At 43.6% G+C, this 24,384-nt stretch overlaps 1 protein-coding gene across 1 annotated transcript in view; it reads right to left on the bottom strand.

Moving 5' to 3' along the window:
• Nucleotides 1-280: 280 nt before the first annotated feature.
• DUSP10 (dual specificity phosphatase 10) overlaps nucleotides 281-24,384 on the bottom strand; it is a 36,995-nt gene continuing 12,891 nt past the window's right edge. The window contains exons 3-4 of the mRNA XM_084623375.1: nucleotides 5,805-6,176; nucleotides 281-623 (exon numbers count right to left, since the gene is read on the bottom strand). Coding sequence (XP_084479501.1) covers nucleotides 358-623; nucleotides 5,805-6,176 — 638 coding nt within the window. The 3' untranslated portion in view covers nucleotides 281-357. The remainder of the gene's footprint in view (nucleotides 624-5,804; nucleotides 6,177-24,384) is intronic.

Raw genomic sequence — 24,384 nt, 5'->3', positions numbered from 1 at the left:
TATGAACCTGCACAGACTACTTAGCCATAAACTCTACAAGTGGCTAAAAATAATAATAATAAAATAAACAAAGAAGCACAGGGTTTTTTCCCCCTGTTGTGTTGCTTTTAAAAATTACGTATTTTGTTTGGAAGCCTCCCTGCTTTGTCAGTTTCTAGGAAGGGAATCTCAGTGGCATTTCATCAAACGTAGTGAAGTTCTTGGATTTGTTTTAAAAAGCTTTCCTCACCAAAAAAAAGGTTTTTTGTCACCAAGTTTGAGAGGAAAAAAAAAAAAAGCACAACCCTTCCCCTCCCCCCCATATCAAGTGAAGAATACGATAATCCCTTTATTTTATGGCACCTCTTAGCTTCACTGTCACACAACAGTCTCCACCCCAATCAGCTTTGGTGTGAGAATTCGTGGGGTAACACCTTTATTTAGATCTTCTTCAAACTCCAGTAACTGCCCCATAAAGTTAAGATTAGGAGAAATGATGGGTCGTTTGCCTTTGACAAATTTATAGGCATCCGTCATGGTCATCCGCGTGTGCTTCATTAAGTAAGCGATGACGATGGTGGCAGAGCGCGACACACCGGCTTGACAGTGAATAAGGAGGCCTTTTCCACACTGGTGAGCTTCCTCTGGAAACAGAAACAAAAGACAGAGGTAACACTTGTTGCTGGAAAGAAGGGCAGGGCGGGATTTTGTTTTTAAATTAAAATCAGATAATCTCAATGCAATTTCCAATTAATTGGAAGGAAACTGTCAGTGAAAACCCCCTCACTTAGGTTACAAACACAGCAAGATAATTAAAAAAAAAGTGGAAAATCAATTGGACTGTTAAAAAAAAATCCTTTACTTGAGCCAAAATGCAGCAGAAAGTATAGAAAGTAGCCAGTTTCAGATTTAGTTAAATCCATTTATCTCATCTGAATTGCTCTTACATGAGCACAATATTGCAATGGTTGTGTTGCAAGCACTGCAGGGGAATACTTGTTTAGGAATAGCGTGATATTTTGTCAAGGCACAGGACTAGGAAGCAGGAGAGTTGAGTTCTACTCCCTTTCAAGCATAAATATTCTACAATAATTTTGGGCATGTGATTTATCCCCATTTAAATGGGGAGGAAATTCAGTCCAGAGGTTAATACCACCTCCCATAAGGGTGTTATAAAGCTCAGTCACTACTCATTGTAAGATACTTGGAAACATTCTACTCTTGGAATGATTTCCACTGATCCGCACTTTGGATGAACTTTAGCCTGACATTCTTTCACAATGTCTTTGCAAAAGCAGCAAGTATTATACCCATATTGCAAAAGAGAAAGCTGTAGAGAAGTTAAATAATGTGCCCTGGGCACTCAGCAAGTCTGGCAGAGTTGGGAAAAGAACCCAGAAATTCTGACTCCCACTTCCTTCCTGTATATGAAAAGAGGAAAGAGTGGTATGCTCCAACTTCCCCTCTGCTCCCAGCCCAGTTTTAATCACCTTTAGCAGTGTGAAGAAAGGTGGTTATGACAAATCCTATACCCAATCTGAGCACAACTCTAAGCATTAACTTGTGTCCCTTGATAAAAGCTCACCAACAACGTGGGCAGGGTTTGGGGAAAAGGGTATCTCCAGGAATTGTACCTCAGCAGTATCTGGAAAAATAAATTACAACACCAATCGTTCCCCCCCCCCCCCCCTCCAACCCATGAACATTTTTAGAATGACAGATCCCTAAAGCAAAAGCAAGGGAACCTTAAAGGATGCTCCTAACTCTAGGCAGGTTGTATTTTGCACAAAAATCCACAAACCATGTTCCATGCTCTTCACATGGGTCAGAGCAAAAGGAAACAACAGCTAACAAGTGTGGATAAAGGAACACATTAGATCAAGAACAGGTCTATTCTGACAGTATAAATTTGGCTAAGTTCCTCCAGGATATTTTTGCCAGTTAGCATTTGAGGAAGTAAAAGCTGGAGTTTTGTAACTGCATGAACTTTCGGTGTCTCTTTCCAGCAAGATTCTGCCTTCACATTCTATGACTTCAGTCTTCAAAACCCCAGATGGATTGATTTATTTTAAAAAAAACACACAGTTTATGATAGGTTTCAGAGTAACAGCCGTGTTAGTCTGTATTCGCAAAAAGAAAAGGAGTACTTGTGGCACCTTAGAGACTAACCAATTTATTAGAGCATAAGCTTTCGTGAGCTACAGCTCACTTCATCAGATGCATATGTTTCCAGATCTTTTCAAATGCAATTTAAATTTCCCCCAAGGCAAGAAAAAGAAAAAAAGCTTTGACAGGTTACTTAACAGCAAATGTAGCCAACTGATAAGATATAGCTGTTTATTAAACACACAAGCAGGCCCTCAAGCTGCAGCTATTAAAAAGGAAAGTAAAACCGATTTAGGAAACACATATTTTCTAGCCTGGCCTGTGAGAGGCCTTCTTGTAGTTTCCTCTGCACTCGGATCAGGTAGTAGACCATGCATTATTTATGAATGGTTTCAATGGGATCTAATCCTGCAGTTCTTATGAATACTGAATAGAGAACCTTTTCTTCTCAAGAATGGTTGCAAAATTTAGTAATGTTTTAATGTAAGCCAGGCCTGACTGCATCTTCCTGTTCTCATGAATTAGAAGTTTAGGGTTTGCCTGAGTTCATGACCCAGCTTCTCTTTTTTACTCAATATAAAAGAAGACTTCCTCCCTGCCTTGTGTTCACCTCCTCACCTTCTCCAGAGAGGCCATTTTAACTTTTCCACTCCTGCTGTAATCCAGGTTTAGTGAAACTAATTTAGTACAAACTGGAGCATACAGGAGCGTAATTGGTTACATATGACCAATTACAGATTATTGCTGTGCAGGCAAGTAGATGGCTATACTTCAATATCCTCAAACCACAACACTACTGCTTCCCCGGTGGAGCTGGCTGTGGGGCAGCAACTGTAGGAAGCATTTGGCAAATAAACCAGTGAAATGTGGTAGAACAGCAATCCTGAGCACTTCTAGTGAGAGATCTCGTGAAACTTTTAATAAGAGCCAAGATGTTAACCTTAGCGTCTCCCAGCTGAATTCCAACACAGTTATAATTACCTTCTGTCTGCTTATTTATATGAATAGTCACAATGATGTAACCATTACTTTAACCTCTGAGGATAGGACAAGAAGCAATGGCCTTAAATTGAAGCAAGGGAGGTTTAGGTTGGACATTAGGAAAAACTTCCTGTCAGGGTGGTTAAGCACTGGAATAAATTGCCCAGGGAGGTTGTGGAATCTCCATCATTGTCTAACCTGCTCTTAAAAATCTCCAAACACCTGTCAGGGATGGTCTAGGGATGGTCAATACTTAGCCCTACCCTGAGTGCAGGGAACTGGACTAGATGACCTCTCAAGTTCCCTTCTAGTTCTATGAGACTCTGGTGCATTGACACAATTAAAAAAAAAAATACAGCTAGACTGGGCAGAGAGTCTGAGACATTCTCCACACACACTCTCCAAGCTGACACTACTCTTAGCACTGCCATGAAGAAAAGCAACATTAGATAGTTTCAGTAGAATGTGCTATTCTAAGGGCTTGTCTACATGGCCCCGCAGCACACACTACAGGGTACGAGTTGCAGCCTGCACTACAGTGTTGCGTTGTAACGGTCCCGTGTAGACCCTGCTCGTGAGAACTAAAAGGTACCTAGTTTGTGTTAACGTAGACCCGTTTCAAACAGGACTCTACAGTACGTTAACTCAAACTAGGTACCTTTTAGTTCGCACGAGCAGGGTCTACACAGGACCATTACAATGCAACACACATGCCTATAGTCTGCACTGTAGGGCCATGCAGACAAGCCCTTAGTTTCCTGCATTAGACCCCAATCCTGAAATTGGATCCACTAGTTCCAACCCTAGCACAGTCCTAATGGAGGCAACAGGGACCTGGATGTCAGAGGTGCTGAGTGCCCAACTCCAATTCAAGTCAATTGAAGCTATGGATATTCATCTCTTCTGAAACTCACAAGCAGAGGGGGGTGAGCTAGCAGATCCAACGGTGGGACTGGGAACGTCAACTATAACACAATGCTGCTGCATGCTCCTAAAGGATATGTCTTCATTCACTGCATATTGAGCCCAGGTGACTGGCATGTGGATTAGCCTAGCCCAGGTGCAAGCATCCGCACTGAAAAGCCCTACCGCAGTCACTGTATGCTCACTGGTGCTACGCTCCCTCCTGTGTCACACCTGGGCTTCTGCAGGCATATCCCATGGCTCTTTGTGCTACAGTAAGCAGAGTCATTCTAGGATTCTTTACCAGTGAATTGCAGGTGAATTGGGCTGTCCTAGGCACATGTGAAGGAATTGTGGGTGGGGACTGGAAGATTATCAGCCTTGAAGGGATTGAGCCTGTTTCCTGACCACAAAATGGGTGGGCCTTTGGGTATATTTACTGGCCTTAGGGTGCATTTACATTGCAGTTGGGAGCATGCTTCTCAGCTCCATTAGACGGACATGACCTAGCTCTACTCAAGCTAGTACAGTATAAATAGGAATGTCGCCTGTGGTAGCCTGAGCTATCTGCTGGGAGTAAAAACCTGCCCAGACCCTCTGGGTACATACTCAAGCAGCTAGCAACACTGTTATTTCTAGCATGCTAACTCAAGAAGAGCTAGCAAGTCTCTGTCTACCTGAGCTAAGCAGCACACCCACAGCAGCATGGGCAGATTTACCCTTCCTGAAAGCAGCACTTGGGCTGTAACCTCTACCCACAGGCTACAAAAGTGCTGTGAAGCTGAATGAGCATTGGTAAAGCACTTGGAGCAAGTCTGCCATGATAGGGAGGTTGAGGACAGAGACTTTTTTTAAGAAGGGAAAAAGGGAAAGGAAAGGGACATCTTTTTATCACGGAGACACAACAGACCAGGAGCAAGATTTTTAATGGGACGGAGCAGAAAAGTGGTAAATATTTGCCTTTAAAACAAAAAATATGGACTGGTCATCCTAAGTGATTACACCTAGCAAGCATGCTTTGAATGAAGACTGTATAAAAGAGTATTAATTTTTCATGGTTTAGGCAGCAATAGAAATAATAGAAGAAAAGCCTTAGTGAATTAGTTTGAACAGACGACTTCAAGATTGTACCTATGGTTAGGTTAAAGTGATTAACTGCTTAAAAATACCATTCATTCCTAACGCGTATGGGCCTCAAACGAACAAACTTATCATTGCAGGGCTCCAAAACACTACTGCAAAGTGTAGTATCTTCAATCATTTTTAAGTGGAGGGGACAGGGCACTAAGTAGAGAGAAAATGGAGCTACTCTGTCTACCCTCCCAGTCAGCACTGAGTCAGGTTGGCACGACAGTATATTTGGAAAGCTTACACCAGCACTGCAATGTTGCCACCTTTTAAGTCTGCATCATCACAAGTCTTGATATGTTTAATGCCTCTGCTCCTGGAGTTACAGGATTAGAAAGACTCTCAGGTTTTTAAAAGGGGGTAAGCCTTTAGCCCTCCTGGTTATTGAGAAAAGCTGGAAAATGTGACCACGCTAAAGACCTTTATTTTTTAAAATAAAGTCTCCTGATTTTTGGAGGCACGGCTCATTAATTTTGAGCACTTGGGGTTTGGCAGTATTGCCACTGTGTATGTATAAAGGGGACTTGAAGTCTGACTTTAATAAGAGGTGCCACAATTCTCAAGTCAATGGTCTCTGCATTTCTCACAAAAACAAATCCGGTCTTAACAAGCTTTCTGAGCTGTCAGAGTAGCACTAAGTTCATTCAAGGTTTTCAGACAGGTATCAAGGGTTATAACAAGACTAATTGCCAGGCAAGGATAGTTACCAATGAATTCAAAAGCCTCTTCGAAGTACTGCCTCAGATTCTGCTTGTTGCTGTCAGTGGCAGGGAGCCGCTTGTAGTTGAACAAGCCTCTCTCATAATGGTAGAGGGGGAGGTGGGTGGTCACGTTGATTATGTATCCTACGTTCATCCTCTGCATCTTCTCCAAGTCCTGAGCATCATGCTCATTTCCAAGGAAGAGAAACGGCAAGATGGGGGTCAGCTCGGCATTCTCTATGTCCGGAGTGGTGGGGATGGACTGAGGTAGTGTGGCCGGCACCGCAGATGCACCTCCTCCGCCTTCTGGGCACTCCTGAAGTTGGAGGGAGTTATCACAGAGGTTTTCGTGGTTCTGTTTAAAACTGCTGAGTCCACCTGAGAGAGAGAGAGTAAGGGCAGAGATTTCAGCTGGAGATTTATGAGGAATCTACCGCTCACATGAGAGAACTACTCACATACGTACATTTCTTCAACTCTGCACTATGCCTGAGGGTTTGCTTCCTCAGAGCAGGTTTTCAGCACACAGTGGTAAAAGTGCCTGATCCCCATCAACGCCATTGCTTATGTTTTTGCTACCACCATTGCAGCTGTACCATTGGTAACAGCTGCTGCAATACATCCCAAACATGACTTATTTTTATCTTTTAGTATAGACAAGATATATCAGGGAAGAAGTTAATAGTCAAACGTGTTTCCATGCAACACATCAGTACACAGTTGCACCCCATATGGCTGGGGCTTCTAATTTTGTGGGGTGAGAGAAAGTAGTTATCTGAACAAAGCTGTACAACAAGTTGAATCACTTTGCTTTAAATTGTAGGGTGGGAGGGTTAAACATTTGAACTAGAATATACAAGTCTTAACTTTATCTGTTCAAGTTCTTCACTGATCTGTGCAGCAGAGATAGCCCGGCACAGCATAACATTTTCATGAGGAAAAATGTCAACAAATGGAGGGAAACATAATCCATTAATACTTCATACCAGGCAATAGAGTAGCGAAGTTTTGTTTTTTTAAAAGATTGTATTCCTCATAAAAATGATCACAGTCGAGGAGCTCACTTAACATGTGGCAAACAGCAGCCCCACTTTTTCTGCCTAGAGTAGCTGCAAATATGCAACAACATTTATTATTTTTAGGACATTAATAACTGTGAGGAAGTGGACCAGGGGAAAACCAGTTTAAGTTACACTTCCCCTGTGTATCCTATTATACTGTGGGATTTTAAAGCAGCATTTTCTTTTCAAGTGGGTGGCACCACAAAACACTAGATGAAAAGCAGAATCGTTTTTAAAATTCTTTCTACACCTCATTCCACGATGACATCAGCTCCAGGCTCCCCACCTGCCTGGTTTCCATAGCAATTACACAAAGACATACAATGACATCAGTTGGCATGACATTAGCTCTTTGAGTGCAAACAATACTAGAAGAACTACTTTGTTTAAGACCTTTGGTACAACTGTGTTCTTGGGAGTCAATGATGTAATGCTAACAGGTGGCTTGGGACCGCCTTTGCCTCACTGGAGGGGGGAGAGGGGAGGAAGACAAAAAGGAGATATGTATACAGAAGGGATATCTTTGTAAGATTATGTGTTTAATGTTTTACTGAGGCCATATGGAGTACCATGCAGCCAATATTTTGAAACCGTCAAAATGTATGGATTCAAATGCACGTAGTTAAATCTAAGCCAAAAAAAAAAAAAAATCGGGAGAAAGATATAAAAAGCTTACCAGAAAGAGCTGCACTGACCAAAATAAATGCTTAAGAGTTATCACCTTGCTAACTTTATTAAGCTTAAAAAGAAGAAAGTATGTGGCTGCTTAATACACATAAAATACTTTGGTAATTTGCTGCTAGGAGAAGATTTTAAAAATATGGAAACCTAAACATACTATCATATTGACAGGCTTTGTTCTTCATTTGCTGATAAGTTTCTTATTTTGTCTAGGACCCCCAACAGAGTTAGCAAGCTGTAATACACTTCTCCTACCCCTAAGCCCCCCCCCCCCCCCCCCAACTCACACATTATCTTCAGGGGTATTAAACACTTCTCTCAACAGTTCCAGGACAAAACAAATGTGCAAAGCAAACCTCAGATAAGATCTCTGCTCAGGAGGTTATTTGAAAGGGGAAGTGGATGAAGGAAGGGGGAGGGGGGTAAGGGGGGGAATGCAAACGTGGTTTAAACTGTCCAGTGAAGAGAGAGAGCTTTAAGGAGTTGTGGCTCAAACACATTTTTTACTGTTCTGATAAAGGAACTTGGATTTTTAAAAGTAAAAGGTAAAGATGGACCAGATATCAGAAACATTCTCTAAATGACTTTCAATTTCAGAAGAGATTGGGAGTGAGGGTTAAGCAAGAGAAGTGTTTGACTCCATATACCTGGATCCAAACTCACTCCCAAGATTTTGGTTCTGATAAGATCCAAAATCCTCAATCCGCACAAGAGAACAGCTCTTTTTGAGCTACTTTGGCTCAAGATGGTAAAGTCTCATGAGTAGGACCCTACCAAATTCAGTCAATTTTGGTCAATTTCAGCCATAGGATTTTTAAAATAGTCAATTTCATGTTTTGAGATGTTTACATCTAGAAATTTCACAATATTGTCACTGTGGGGGTCCTGACCCCAAAAGGGGGTTGTCATGGGATTGCCAGCCTCATTTCTGCTCTGAAGGCAGCAGCTGCAGAGCCTCCTGCACCCAGGGGAGATTCCTGGAGATGGGTCTGATCTCCACCACCAAGAGCAGCTCTGCAGGGGAAGAGGAAGTCCCATCCCTCCCCAGACCAGCTGGGACTAGCAACTTGAGCCCAGTGCATAGCAGAGCCCCCTGCTGGTGTACCCCCAGCCCTCCCCTCCCTTACAAATAGCTAGCTTTTATGGGGGAGATCCAATTTCACGGTCCACAACATGTTTTTCACAGCCATGAATTTGGTAGGGCCTTACTCCTGTGATAGCTCTCAAAAGGACACCTCCATCAAACTGTAACCCCATCCTGATGCAGCCTTTAATGTAGCCTAAAACCAAATGCGAATTCTGGTCACCTCAGCGCCTCGAATTTGGAGGCTGCTTTACACAGGATGGACGAGTAATTACATTCTAAATATTGTTTTATGTTGCAGTAGCAACCAAAATGTGCTAACACTCTCCAAACACTGCCCCGCCCCAAAGAACATGCATTCTCAACAACGCTGCCAGACTCCCCACACCTTTGCATGTGGCATTCCCTATCCCCCACCCCCATTTAATTGCAATGGAAGAGGGGTGGGAGTAAGAAGCCTAGCCTCTTCGTCTCTTAGAAGCAGGGATGTTTGTGGGGGTGGAGGAGGTTAGGGTAATGGCAGAGCAGGCCGGTGAGACCTGTGGGGAGAAGGGAAAAAAAAAAAAAAAAAAAAAAAAAAAGAGGACTGGAGAGTCCAGAGCAGCCTCCCCCTCCCGCCCCTGCCACCTCACCCATCCTGTCGCCCAGTCTCTGTTCCCTCCTTCTTGGCTCCTTGCCTCCCTCGGTGGAGGGAGACACCAAACCACCCAACTGCAGCAACCACCCCCTCCTCCTCAGCACTTCTTGCCAGTTTGAAAGGAGCAGGTGGAAGCAGAGAGTGAGAGACAATATGAATGTCTGAAATTCCTCTGCAAGAGCAGCACCTGATGGCTAGGAGCAGAAACTGCAGGGCAACCCCCAGACAAACATTCCAACAAGGCTGCCAGGCAGTGGGGTAGGGCTGCTGGATAGACCAATGGCATCCAAGAAGCCTGAAGCTTATTATCTCTTCCAGCAGGGGAAAGAGAAACATAACATACAAACAAAATGACAGTAGCCACCTCACTGATTAGGTGCATGTTTCCTCCTTGGCTGGCTTTGGGGGGGGGGGGGGTTAAAGAAATTATCCAAGCACAATAGCTATCCAAAGCACATTTCCGAGTGCACTTTCCCCAAGCATATGCAGCACTGAATGCAGTGTGCACATTAATAGACATTTTTAAAATATGCACACTTGGAGACAGGAACAAAGAGGCAGTAGATGATAATGCAAATGCTTATGAACCATGCAGTGAGGTGAATTGAGAGAAGAGAGGAGGGAATTTGATATGAGATTAGTTAGGCTCTCTTTACTAGAGACATTAACTTTGCAGTGCCCACATCAGACACCCTAACAAGCACCCTAACAAGCATTTTAGGGAGAAGCAGTTAAAGAGAAGGCTCCCCTTCATAAAAGTAAAGGTAACTCGATAGATTTTCTATAAAATGAATTTACAATCTCTTACTATGTTTTTCTACAGCACTTAGCACAAGGAGGCCATGATCCAAGTGGGTTGTTTGGCACTCATATAATTTAAACATGTACTTTGTGAATACATCAGAATGCAATTTATTCCACTCGCTTGCTGGAATAATAAAATATATGTATCACAAATGAATTTCCTGAGGTCCAGAGTCAAGATGGGGTCCCATCTGCCTGTGTGTACGTATAACCACTAGAGCTTTTAGTGGATTAGTATTCCTTCAGAGGATGGCTGTTATCCCAGAATTTAAAGTCTATGCTCATGGGAGAGAAGGAAAAAAATATATATACACACAACCACAACCCCAAGAAAAGGAAAGGTCAATACTGACCTACAGCAGGTCTGTCTAGACTGGATGTTCCAAACTTAGTGGTGACAAGGACTTCACCATGTCACTCCTATCAGGGAAAGACCTTAAGGAAACTTGGATGGTGGGAGGGAGGGACATTCCAAAGGCTCACTTTTTTAGCTGTAGGAGGATCTATGGGTGACACTAATGTGTTCTGTTACACTGTACTTCCAAACTTCCCAACTTCCCAGGTCATGGCACAAGAATGAGAAGTGCCCTGAAGAGGGAGGTGAAGGTTGAGAAGAATCACAAAAGGAAATGCATCATTATACAAAAAGTAAGCTGCACATTAAAAGAAAGTTTAAAACAGCTAATAGTAGTATTATACAACATACACAAGTCCAGATGCGCAATCCTCAACTATAAGAACAAAAACAAAACAGGTTTGTTGGCATGGGAGTCCATTTCTGAGGCACCGCTGAAGAGATAGCTATAAAGATCTAGAGACTGTAGATCTAGAATACCTTGTTCCATGAGAGGTCTGATTGAAGTCAGTGAAATATTCTGGTAGAAAACACACACCTATAAGAGCAACTATGGCCCATTTTGATAAGACTGTAGATCTCCTAGGCTGAGTATTATGTAGCTGCAAACACCATGTTGCAGATTGTATCCACTTACCTGCCTGTGATGAAAAGCGTAACTTCAGCCCATTGCAGTCAGATGCTACATTGCAAGCATTTATGCAGAGATAAGGATGAAACTGCTTGCACTTTCACCCTAAAGTGGCCAACGAGCAGATTTTCAAGGGTCTGAGCACACCCAAATCTAACTGAAGCCAGTAGGTTCTGTGGGTGTGCAGGGCATCTGGAAAACCCAGGTATTTATTTAATGAAGACTGGAATCAAGGAAGCAATACTTTTAATGACAGGCAGGCTGGCCTGTCATCTATAAAGCAAGATAATTCAGAAGCCAGAGTATTCTTGTAGTCACTGATGCAAGCAGCCAGAGATTTGTGCCATCATGACTACATCTGAAATACTTCCCCCACTGTATGACAAGTTCCACTGAACTGCTCTGCCACACCTGCTAGTAAATAGAGACAGACCACAAACCGTGTCCTGAGAGATCAAAACTTTTATGAAGCTGAACAGTGCAAGTCATACTAAGTCAGCACCATACCCTCCAGCTACCAATGACAACTTGTTCCGTTCTGCATATGGAAGATCTGTTTGTAAGTGTCTAGCTTACTTTATTCTAATAGTAACAAAGTCCTTGTCACTAGGTTGTGGTCTCTGGAGATCAGCTGCATACCAGTTTCAACTTATTGAAACCACTGAGGATCACCTGGTTGGCGAAAAAACAGGGACAGGTAGCTCCATGGAGACTTGAGCCACAGCAGTTTTTAAAAAAGAAAAAAAAGTAGACTAGCTTGAATTGTAACAATGTTACAGACATTCAGTGGGTCTATTCTGTAATCACCACAGGGGGTGATTATTATATTGTATGCAGCAGACACAAAATGGTCTCATATAGCAGAGATCTGCTAATCAGCTTTTAGCAGGAGCTATGAAATCTTCATTGGCAGAATCATCTGCAAGATCAAGAATTAAGAGTGACTTCATTCTATGAAAAATCACTAAACAGTCTATCTTAAAGAGCTAGGATATGCAGCTACCCCCATGCGACATCTGTACTCTCTAAAGAAAAACTAAAGAATATTTTTGCTGACCTACAGTTGATGCATATCTTTAAGTTCTAATTTTAACAGGCATCGTATGTTCCTGTTGTGTCAAAAATACGTTCCTGTTTTGTAATGCATCACACAGACTGTAGATGTGATGTCCTCATTTAGACAGAACATGTGACCCTCTAGTGACAAACAGACCTTTTACATATCTACCCTAGATTATAATAAAACAACAACATTTCATTAGATAAAAGCGAAGACTATCGGAAAATATTGGCTAAGGCCACATTCTGTCTATATCTTCTTTTCAGATTTGCTCCAGCCAAAGTATTCCACTCTAACTGAAAGATTACAGCAGAGCAGAATAAAGTAGTACTGAGTAATTCACTAAAGACTTTAATGGGTTTTTTTAAAAAAAAAAAAAAAAAAGCAGCCCACTTAAGAACACACACCAAATCTGGACTTTTAACCAAAATTCTGTACTGTCTAAAATTAAATAAGAGTTTTCAGCAGGTAACATTTTGGGCATACCAGGAGCAATAATATGGCTGTATTGCAACATGCACCAAGGACACTTTGGATTTGTGCAAGTACAGCCTGTTCCTTTAAACCTGTGACCTCATTTATTTGTATTACTGCAGAAAAGCCAGAAGCAACAGCTGATGACAGTCTCATGTATTTTTCCACTAATACAACCATTAAACTGCTTTTGTGTTATTAATGAACAGGTGATTTTATGTCAAGCTGATTCAAAGTGCAGGATGATTCAAGAGAAAGTCAATCTGACTTTCTCACACACAAACACACACACACACACAGTGGGATATGTATTGCACTGTTTAATTTTAGTCTGTCCACACTATATCTAAAACTACACTAGCATCAACAATGTCCCAGACCTGTTGGAAAAGTCTTTACCTTCCTCCACCCCAAGAACCACACTAGCAAAATAATGCTTGAGATTGGCTTCCAAGGTCATTTATGACAGTTCTAGGACTGTTTTCATAATTATCTGTATGCCCGGGGAGTCAGAGTCATTCTGTGGGGAGGGCTGAATTCTGTTTTAATTATGATCTGGGGCACAAGTTTAGGACTGGAGTTCACAAAGGATTGGCCCCAGAGCCACTAAGATTTGTATATCAAAGATACGTCTCTATGTAATAACAAATAATAAATAGGGAACTAAAATTTAGTAAGTGCCCTGTTGCGTCACAGAGCATCACTCAATGGAGAAAACATGCTCATTTTATGACCACTGCTATTCCTGACCTTTGTTCCTCTTCCTTCTGGTCTTGATTCCTTTCTCTTTGGGATAGTCCACATGCAGGAAGTGCTTTGATTTAACTAAATTGGCTCATCTCCTTTGTGTGGGCATCCTTAAAATTGGTTTAAGAACAGCTAAAATTGATTCAGCTTAATTGGGTAAGAAACCAAAACAAGTTCAATTGATTTTAGCCACTTAAACCAATTTAAGGATAGGATTGCATTGACTATGCAAAGGAGTAGAACCAGTTTCTTCCTACATGTAGACCAATCTTTTGTCTCTCTCATCCATTCACCTTTCTGCATTTTCCCTCCCCTGTAACAATTCTCAGTTCTTCTTCTCCTCCTCCTCTACCACGAATGTCCGGAGCTTCCCTCCCAATCCCTTCAGCAATGAAGTAGTTAATATTGACATTTAAAGAACTGACACCTCCAGTAAGATGAATGGAGGCTGTGGGAGTTCAGGCCTCTCCAAGCCTTTTTCCCCAGACTGTTTGCAGACAGACAAAAACCATGGCTGCAGATAACCTTCCACACATGAATCAAGTGTAATCTTCACAGGCCCAGGGGCAGAAATTGGAAAGGAATTTTTTTTAAAAAACGAAAGCTTAGATTCTACAGAATCTGATATGTCCATATCTTGCATGATAGAGACTAGTCAGATCCAGCCTACAAGGCTAGAGTTTGACACCACTGGCAGGGAAGTGGTTACAAATATGCTAGTGTAAGTGGGGGAATAGTCCCGCTATTGTGGGGAACTTTCCTGGCTTCTGCACTAACCCGGTAAAATGGGCTAGCGAAAGGATCTGAGTCCTCGTTCCCACTTCCTTTACCCAGAGGCCTCCCTGCCCTTGAAGGCCCTCCTTCCACTCTCCTGTCTGGCAGGGTCCTCCTAACCCCAACAAGGCTGGGCCCAGGATTCCTGGGGGGCTCGACCCCCAACCCTGCTGCAGTCACCTAGGACAGGGGCTAGGGTGTCCCCACTCCAGGGTACTCTCTCTGCACTGGGCACTTCTCTGACCCACGGATTATTACATACAATTTGAAGCAATTGCAAGTTATTTAATCAACAATTAATTTTAAAAAGAATAAGGGGAAATGGGAAAGGTTAAAGGAAACACATCAACCTGCTCTGTGGCAGGGAACATCACAAACAGCGTCTCTGGAATGTCAGGGCGGTTCACAGTCTGTTCCTTGTAAGTCCCAGGCCTCCTTCTCAGGCCCTGGCTGGGCTGCAGAGATGCTGCGGGTTGGCCCCTCCCTCTGGTGGTGGCCACAGGCTGTAGGTGTCAGGGCCCTTTTTCCCAGCGTTGCCCCCGCCCAGTCGGGGTTACCAGTCCCCCTTTGAGTCTGGCCTGCAGAGCCTCCTGGCTGAGGCGTCTCCCTGTGCTGGGCCCACTGCCCAGGGTCCCCCCTCGCTCCCCCCAGTTGCTCACGACACCCGGCTCCGGCCTGCTCCAGCCCCAGCTCCACTCTACCTCAGAATGGCTGCTGCTCTGCCTCCAGCTTCTCTGGCCCCTCCGGCTCTGGTTGCTGCAGCTCTCCTCCCAGGACAGGGCTGCTCTGCAGGCTGCTTCTGTGACTCTGCTCCCAGCACTGACTTGCTCCATGGGCTGCTTTTCCGGCCCCTCTGGCTCTGGTTGCTGCAGCTCTCCTCCCAGGGAGAATCTACTCTCTCTGGGCTGTGCCTCTGACTTTGGGGCTGCAGCTCTGCTCCCAGGACAGGATCTGCTCTCTCTGGGCTGCTTTTCTGGTCCCTCTGGATCTGGCACAGCTCCGCTCCCCAGCTTAGCTTGGGCCCCTGCTTTCTCCTTAGCTTGGCCCCGCTCTGTCTGACCCAGGCAATTCCAGCTCACACGGAGGATGGGACCCCCCTGGCTTCCTGACTCCCTGCCCGCCCTGTCATTCAGGCTGACCTGGAGCATTGGCCTCTCTCCATTGTTCCTGGGCACTGTCAGTCTCACTGTCCTGATTCCCCATCAACCCTTCCCCTTTGAGCACTGGGAGCTAGCAACTAAAACACCCCCACTGAACGTTAGTAAGGGGGCAACAGTCCCTGTCAAGGTTCCTTCCCCACTCTGCTGAGCCTTTGCCTTCTCCATCTTCAGTACATGTTTCCTCTTTTTCCTTTGCCTCCATTTCTTTTTCCCTTGCCTCCATAGCTCTCCTGTGGGCAGTCTCTTGGGTTTTCTCTGCCTCCATAGCTGCTCTCCTGTGGGCAGCCTCTTGGGTTTTTTCTGCCTCTTTCGCTGCCTCCAGTGGGCAGCCTCCCTTTCCTCCTCAGCATACTTCCATTCTTTTTCTTTTACCTCCATAGCTCTCCTATGGGCAGCCTCTTTGGCTTTTTCCGCCTTGGATTCTGTCATCTTAGCCTCTCTATTTTTAACTAACTTTACACCCAAGAGTTAGAAAGAAAAAAAAAAACTGGCTTGTAAATTTTTGTACTGTAATGTGATACCTATGTTCTCTGATAGCTATTCTCAGCCTACAGAAAAATCCTCTAGCCGCTCCTAGCTTAAAAAAAAAAAAACAGAACAAAAACAAAACCAAAAAACGCTTCTTCAGGTCTGTGAAAAACTTGTGAATTTCCCTGCAGGAGGTTAACTACCCTGCCTTGAGGTAGAGAAAACTCCAGCTCAAAAAAGACAAATCCCTTTGTTATGCTTGCTACTTTGGCCCCCAGGCAGAGACAAAAGAACTCTAACTACTTCCAGCTTAAAACCTGCTTTCAAGCAGCCCAAAGGAAAAAAAGTCCTTTTAAAATCCTACTGTGCTTCTGGTTCAAAATGATCCCACCACTGCCACCATGTCAAGGTTCCTTCCCCACAAGGGTCGGTCTGTGTGATGCTTTTGCTGGGAACAGATCAGGAATGCTCTGTAACTCCTGTAAAAAGTTAGTAAGCAATCTAGCTAGAAATGCAATAGATTTTCTTTTGTTTAAATGGCTGGTAAATAAGCTGTGCTGAATGGAATTTATATTCCTGTTTTTGTGTCTTTTTGTAACTGAAGGTTTTGCCTAGAGGGATTCTCTATGTTTGGAATCTGATTACCCTGTAAGGTATTTACCATCCTGATTTTACAGAGGTGATTCTTTTACTTTTTCTTTAATTAAAATTCTCCTTTTAAGAACCTGATTCCTTTTTCATTGTGCTTAAGATCCAAGGGTTTGGGTCTGTGTTCACCTACGCAAATTGGTGAGGATTTTTAATCAAGCCTTCCCCAGGAAAGGTGGTGTAGGGCTTGAGGGATATTCGGGGGGGGGGGGGGGAAGACGTCTCCAAGTGGGCTCTTTCCCTGTTCTTTGTTTATCACGCTTGGTGGCAGCAGCATAGGGTTCAAGGACAAGGCAAAGTTTGTACCTTGAGGAAGTTTTTAAACCTAAGCTGGTAAGAATAAGCTTAGGGGGTCTTTCATGCAGGTCCCCACATTTGTACCCTAGAGTTCAGAGTGGGGAAGGAACTTTGACAGGCCCCCTTACACTAGCAACACCTGAGCTGCAATGCAGCCCCTTTCCACTGGGCTGCTGGTACAAAAGCAGACCCAATGCCAGCATCAGCAGCCACAAGACAATTACCCCAGCATAGGGGATTCTATAGTGGCATACAGCTAGACAGCAGTCCCTATCCCTGTTGCTGGAAAGGGGGATGTGGTGAGGGTTTATTTACACCCTTGTGATCCTTAAGTCCTCATGCATTTGGCAGTAGCATTAATTTACTCACCCCCCAGCTGCACTTGGCAATCCTTGATCTCATAGTTGGCCACCATGTTTAAATATTGTTGCTGCTACCACAGTTTCAGCCATAGTGGGAACACGGCTCTACTGTCATCGACACCCCACCCTTTTCAGTCAGAGGGTCAAACATTTCACAGTGGGGCAACAATCAATACTTGGAGGCTTATTCTCGGTCCTGTTCCACTCCCTTCACAGCCCTCTGGGTGGTGCAAGAGTGGAAACTGCCCTCAATTCCTCCATCAGGCATAGAGCTAGCAGTCAGCCTCCCCACCTTGCTCCCCTACCACAGCCCCTTGTGCAAGGAGTAGGTTGAGAACAGGGAAGGAGAACCCCTGGGGCAAAGAATCAGGGACATGAAACTGGTTGTTCTCCTCAGGTTCTCCTCCCTTCTCCCCTCCTGGGCTGTCCTAGGGAGTGATGCTGGGAAGGCAGCCATCCTTTGTTAGTTCCTCCACTAGGTTCCAGCAAAGCCAAGCAAACACCTATCCTGCTCTGTCTGAGGCTCTCAGCCATGCAAGTAAACAGGCAATGCACCAGGCAGAGCTACTCTCTCCACCCTCCTGGGCAATACAGCAGGCAGCCACTCTGGGAGGTGCTGAGCAGCTGTAGCAAGGATGAGACAGCAGCTCCTCAGAGTGCTTCTGGCTTACATCAAAGCTGTCCCTGAGGCTTCAGGGGAAGCAGTAGGTAGCTCTGCCTCCCACAATTATCCCATACTGACAAGGCTGATTCAAAACACTTCAGATTAAGGGCAGGATTTCCTGCCATCAAATACAAGTTCTTCGTCTTACCACAAACGTCGTTGAGGGTCACAGTTTAGGTCAGGGCTTGTAACTACTGCCCCAGGAAGTCCGTCTCCAAAAGTGGTACTACTATTAATATAACTAACTATCTCGTGCCATGGGGAGCACGTGACAAGAGAAGAAAAAGGAGCAATTCTCCTCAGCTAAAGAAAGAGGGACCAGTTCTGATCTCACTTACACTGGTGAGAATCAGAGTCGCTCCTTTACTTTCCATGGAGTTACACCAGGTTTTGCCCAAGAGAGATAAACTGGGCACAACTGACAGTGTGTACAGGTGGGAGGAACCCACCATATTCCATGTTGATGGGAAACACAGATACAACAAGACTTCTGCTAATTTTTAGCATTTCTGTTTACCCTGTTAAAGAAGGGAGAAGAAAATCCATTGCGTAGCAAGTGCTCTTCAAGAGTGAAATAGTTTACCTCAGTTTCAGAATACAAGTAGACTTTGCTGGATCACATTTGCCTCTGAAATCTATCCGGTCTTTGAAGGAGAATTAAAAAAAAAAAAAAAAAAAAAAAAAGGAGTGACTTACACCTTTCTACTTATGTTGGTTACGAACAGATTAGAGGAGTCTTGCTCTCTAGTGCTGCAGGCACTTTTCTCACCTGCCAGGGTCTGCCTGCAGCACCTTTAAACAGTTGACAGCAGGTTTTTTGCCCCCTCCACACACACAGCACTAAGTGTCAGCCTTGCCGTAAGAGATTAAGCTTAAAAAAAAAAAATGTAAAACTAAACAGGCGGCTACAAAAAACTTCCACCTTGATACACCCAATCTAATCGAGTCACTCCCTCTAATCAAGCTACCCAGGTGAAAGCTTCACAACACTAAAAAAAGAAATCCTAAATCTAACAATCAACCAACCAAAAAAAGTCTGACAAAAGCAAAAAGCTCTTCACATTCCAGAGAACCTGTAAGGTAAGGTAAGGTGAGGTCCGTCTCCCCCCCCCCATGTGAACTACCTAGAGAGGCTAGTTTATAAACAAACCCTGGCCCTAAAGGAAGTTAAAGATTTGCAAGCACATCCTTGACAAGAAGAACAGGAGGACTTGTGGCACCTTAGAGGCCAACAAATTTATTTGAGCATAAGCTTTCGTGAGCGACAGCAGTTGCTTTGAGGTCCTTTTTGGTCTCTAAAGAGGGACCTAGGGTAAAATTCTCAGACGTACATTAACACGCATTTTAGATTATTTTTAACACTTCTAACTCCTGCCAACTCCTCACTGCCAGACCTCCAGTTCACAGGACATTCTCTTTCTGACCCACTATAATCTCCTCTCCAAGCTCTTTGACCCTGTCTACACTAGAGAGATTTTGTACTATTTTGCCAGCAGTGGCACAGTTGGTAGACAAAGCCCCGTAGCCTTCCTTCTTCATCTGCTGAAACAAGCTTCACTTCCCATCTCTCGTCATGACATCGCTCATGTCTCAAGTCCTTTCTCTGACACCATGCCTTGACACTGAGGTCAGGCTCTTCATTCTTACTTCTAAGACTCTGCACAGCTCTTCTCCTGCCTGTATTTTATCTCCCTTTTTTGTCACCCTCCACCTCAATCCCTTTTCTCCGACCACTCTTCCTGTCTTGTCTCTTCATTCATGGCTTTTCCTATACTGTTCCCTACACCTGAAACTACACCCCTCTGCCCACCAACCTTCCTTCAGATCTTTCTTCTTCCCACCATTAACTTCCACACTTGTACCATCTACTCCTTTTGCTCTCCCTGGATAGGTAGCATCAGACCATGCAATTCACTTCTTAGGGGATAAGGATTCAAGCTACTTTGGTGGGTAGATTCACTAGCCAGGAGAGCTCAAATGTTCAAGTTTAGTTCTACATCCATTTCCTCAGGACAGGCATACTGATGAAACCAAAAGATGCAAAAGAGACTCAAAATACTTGGCAAACGGAGATCTTTCCCACTTTGGACAGTGGGAAAGGGTAAGGACATATCCTCCCCCATACAGTATCTTCCAGGATACTATGCTCCCACACGAGGGCTTCCCCCTCCTTAGGTCTGCTATCTGCTGGTCCTGATTAAGAATCAGGAAGCCTGGTATCTCTTGATCCTAGTCACATGCCCTGCAACTATAGCTCCTAGTTTTGAAGGGGACCCAAGAGCTGTAATGGGCACACTGGATTGTGTGCATGGGCTCCAAGACCCAGTGACATCTTACACTTTCATACCCCACCCCTTGTCTAATTTTCACTAGAAAGCCTTCAGGAATTCTATCTTCTTTTTAGTCTCCATACAGTACAATGCAGAGTTATGATACTCTATAAAATATTCAGTGTCTGATTTATGACTATTTTTCCCCAACCGTAAGTTTTGGACCTAGACTACCTGTCAGCATGCTTTTACATTTGTCTTCTTGAGCATCTAACAATCTGAACTGAAAAGGCTGATTAAGGTGCTCATTCTATTCCAAAACAGCATGGCCAAGGAGAATCCTTGGCCATGTATGTTGTAAGAGACATAAAAACTAACAATTTTGTATTGACACTCTATGCCCTCACCCCCTGCTGTATCAGCCTTGAAAGGAGAGTGAGTGAAATAGGACTGAGGAAAAAAGTTGTATGAAAAAAACCTCTCCATTTGGGGTTCTGTTGCGGATTCTCTCCTACATCTAGCCATCACCATATTTATCTCTAAAGCAATAATGCCCATTTGCCCTTCAAGGCAGCCTTCACATTGACACAATCAGCAGCTGGTGTGATCATGTGGTGGATTACATGCACGTTAAAGCAATGCAAAAGGGTACTGGCTCAGCATATATGAAGAGGGAGGGGGTGAAGTTTAAAAAAAAAAAGTCAGTCACCATTGTCATTCTGGAAGGGTAAGATTAAAACATTTCTGCTTAAACAGTGGCTTTCTCTAAACCTACTGTTTCCACAACTTGTTTATCCACTTATTCATTTTATGCTTTTAAGGGAAACATTTTCTTAAGGACAAACTTTGCCATAAGCTCTATAGGAGATACTGCAATTTTTTTCTTCAGAGGACAAGGGTGACCACTTCTCATCCAAAATGCTGTTGCAAAGGGAACTACAATTCCATCAGCCCCACATACAGCTGGTGTGAGATTGACTCATTACACACTGATAACCCATACTGGCACTTCCTTAGTAGCCAATTCATTACTGCAGAACTTAAAAAAAAAAACCCCACACCCCCCACAAGTGAAGTAAAGAAAAACTTTTGGTAGTAAACAAAACCTTCATAATGTGATTTAGTGCAGCATTATCTTACAGATTCAGCAGTCAGCCTGGAGCAATGGTTCAGAGGCATGAGCTGTCCCCTCCAAGTATTGTTTTAATGCTGGACCCTGATGATGGCCATTTACATCTCAACAAAAACTAGATTAGTTTATGACAGGTTTCAGAGTAACAGCCGTGTTAATCTGTATTCACAAAAAGAAAAGGAGTACTTGTGGCACCTTAGAGACTAACCAATTTATTTGAGCATGAGCTTTCGTGAGCTACAGCTCACTTCACAGGGCACAGGTATACAGAGAACTTAATGAAGGAAAGCAAAGTGAAAGAGAAGAGTCTTGTATGGAGTTCTCAGAGCAGGTAGTTCAGCAGTTGCTTCTCTCTTATGGGAGATATGTCCCTAGCCTAGGTCCAGCTCCTTCAAAGAGTTCTGCCTGCAGCACTCACAAGCCTCCCCGTACCGACCAGCAGTTTCATTGTGCCAGTGGATATAAACGTTGTGGGAGCTCCGGGAGGGAAGCAAGACCCCTCAGGCAGCCCATGCCAATCCTTTCCCGGAGGATGCTGAACAATTACTATACAAAATTTGCATTTGATAGGAAGTCACTGCAGAGAGACTGGAGCACCACAGTGACAGGGTTCGCGCTGGCTTGTTACTCAGTAGATTGGTTACTCTCTTGTACCAGTTAGGGAAGGGGGCTCCCTGTCGCCATTAGGGCGATAACAATCCATAGTTGTTCAGAGGAGAATTGCCATGGTGCAAGGCAGTGCATAGGTCAGCCTGCCGCAGTCTCAAGACAACACCCAATCCCCCAGGGTAGAGCCACAGCACTGGGTTGCCCACAGGCAACCCAGACAAAACAACACTTAGAGCATCTCCCTGAGATGCCTAACTTATGCCAATAGCCACACTGGCCCTCACCAGCCCAGAACTGAAAGAACACAAAAGGTGTTAACCCACATTGTCACACCTTTCCTCCCCTCATCCCCTGGAACTCTTTCTGCCCAGAACTTTTTTAGGGCATGTGGTATATGTCATTCCTATACATCAAAAAACAACAGTAATCCACCCTGGAGCTCATAAATGCAATCAATCACCATGGCCAGGTCTGTGGTTGACAGGATGGGTGCGTTCTTTCGACCAGCTCCCGATGGAAAGTAGGAGTGCTTTGCCACTACAGCTACTAGGCCACCCTAGATCACGGAGCATCTCAAAGGACCAAGGTTGTAGACAAACTTAATCTGAGTTCTGCACTCATTCCCACCTCCCGCACTGCGTCTCCTAGAGTAATCAAAAAGGAACAAGGAAAAGAATTCTAACGGTAGCTAAGTAACAGACCTTAGATCTCCACATACATTGGGAAACATTGGCTCCATTTACAACTTTATACAAGAGTCCCTCTAAACAGAATTTGTACAGAGAGGGAGGGAGAGAGAGAGTGTGTCTCTTTAAGATGCTTCCCTCTAATATTTAAGGAGTCTACAAAAAAACATTAACTAAAGAATGATTGAACACTGGGCAAAGCCTTCTCTTCCCCATACTTGACATCCAAGAGGCTAGCAGGTAACCACAATGAACAAGTAGCCCCATGCTCCTGTATGGAGAGGTTTTCCACACAACTCTTGTGGAAACTTCAGTTTGACTGTATCATTTCTATCTACTTGATTGGTCATGACTGTTGCTGAAGGAAGAGCTTTTCTGTGGGAAAGTGATGCTACTCTTCCTGTGAAGCTGGTTACCTAGGCCTGAATCATAAAGGTGATATACACACAGGAGAGAGGGAGGAGAGAAATGGGAAAGAGAAATGCAAAGTAATAGGAGAAAGACAATAAGAGAAGGCATGATCCGTCACATTGCTTTAAATACATCCAATGTCATGGACTTCCAGTAGAAACAGAACCCTGAACACAAGCCTTGGCAGGTAAGGTTGGAAGGAAATGAGTCTACATTATTCAGTGATTAGAGCATGGGACTGAGAACAAGGAAACCCAAAATTCTAATATCTGCCGCTGACTCACTGAGTAGCCTTGGTCTAAACTCAGCCTGGCTCTCAGTTTCTCTGTTTGTAAATAGGTCATAATGCCTCACAAGTGTGTTGTGAGGAGTAATGCAATACTCTACATAGCTCATTTTATTTTAAAATTGCCATTTGGAATTTAAATGTGTATGTATATATTCTGCTACTGATGTGATTATGAAAAGCTGAAAATTAAAATATCAAATATATTTAGTCTTAAAACTGCCAGTGAATTTTAACAGCTTCAGTAGAGAGCATAGGAAACACTTACATGATCTTTGCAGAGACCAAAGCCAAGAGTACTCTATTATTTCAGAGGAGCTAGAAGCTGTCATGGTCTCAGAACAGGTCAATTGCTTAACAATAGCTTTTGTTTTATAACATTATTGGCCAGTCACTTATATAAGAGCCAGTTTCAGGCTTTAACATAGTAAACTGACAAAACCATCGCATTCAACTAATGTGACAGACGCTTGCAAGTTACGCCCAATCCTCTGGTTTTATGAATTTCCCAAGGCATTTTTACAAATAATAATTCATATGCATAATTCTTGCAAGGGCAAGGGATGACATGTTTCTTTTTATAACAGACATCTTTCCTCCCTTTCAGTGAATCAAAAGGGGGCTAACTCAAATATTCTAAAGATTTTCAAAAGCTTTACTGTAGTAATACAGATTTGAAACAAATGTGCTGAGATCACTCAAAATTTTATTTCCTTCTTGGATCCCAACCAGTCTACTATTATTAGCACTAACACAGTGTTTTATATCTTCAAAGTGCTCACTAATAGTAACTGGGACAGAGGTTGCCATTTACTCCCAGTCAATGAACAGTGGTAGCTCAGAGGTCATTTTGCCAACTCAGGACAATTGCACGTTTCACTTTAAGGCCCAGTTCCTGAAGACAGACCACTATATGGAAAGCTCAACTTTCACATTTTTAAAATAAAGTTTATATCCTTCATTGTTACAGAAAGAAAAATGGAGTGGGGGGGAAGAAATCACAGTACATAAGAACCCAACGTTTATCACGTATTTATAATGTTATGATGGGGGGGGGGGAGACTGACTCATGATATTTCAAAGCTTGGGTTTGGCAAGGCTGCAAATGACATAGTACTAAAGCATAGGAAAATTATTGTTGATAATTCTGGGTCAATTACATACAACGTTAACCACGATAGGCAAAAGTATTAGCTCTATTTTATAAATCAGGAGTTGGGAGAGATTAAAAAGAAAACCCAGACAGATTAAAATGACTTGCCCAAGGCCTCCCAGCAAGTCCATT

This window comes from Lepidochelys olivacea (genome assembly GCF_965140295.1).
Source record: "Lepidochelys olivacea isolate rLepOli2 genome assembly, chromosome: 3".
Taxonomy (NCBI): Eukaryota; Metazoa; Chordata; order Testudines; family Cheloniidae; genus Lepidochelys; species Lepidochelys olivacea.
This window is presented reverse-complemented; position numbering and strand designations above follow the sequence as displayed.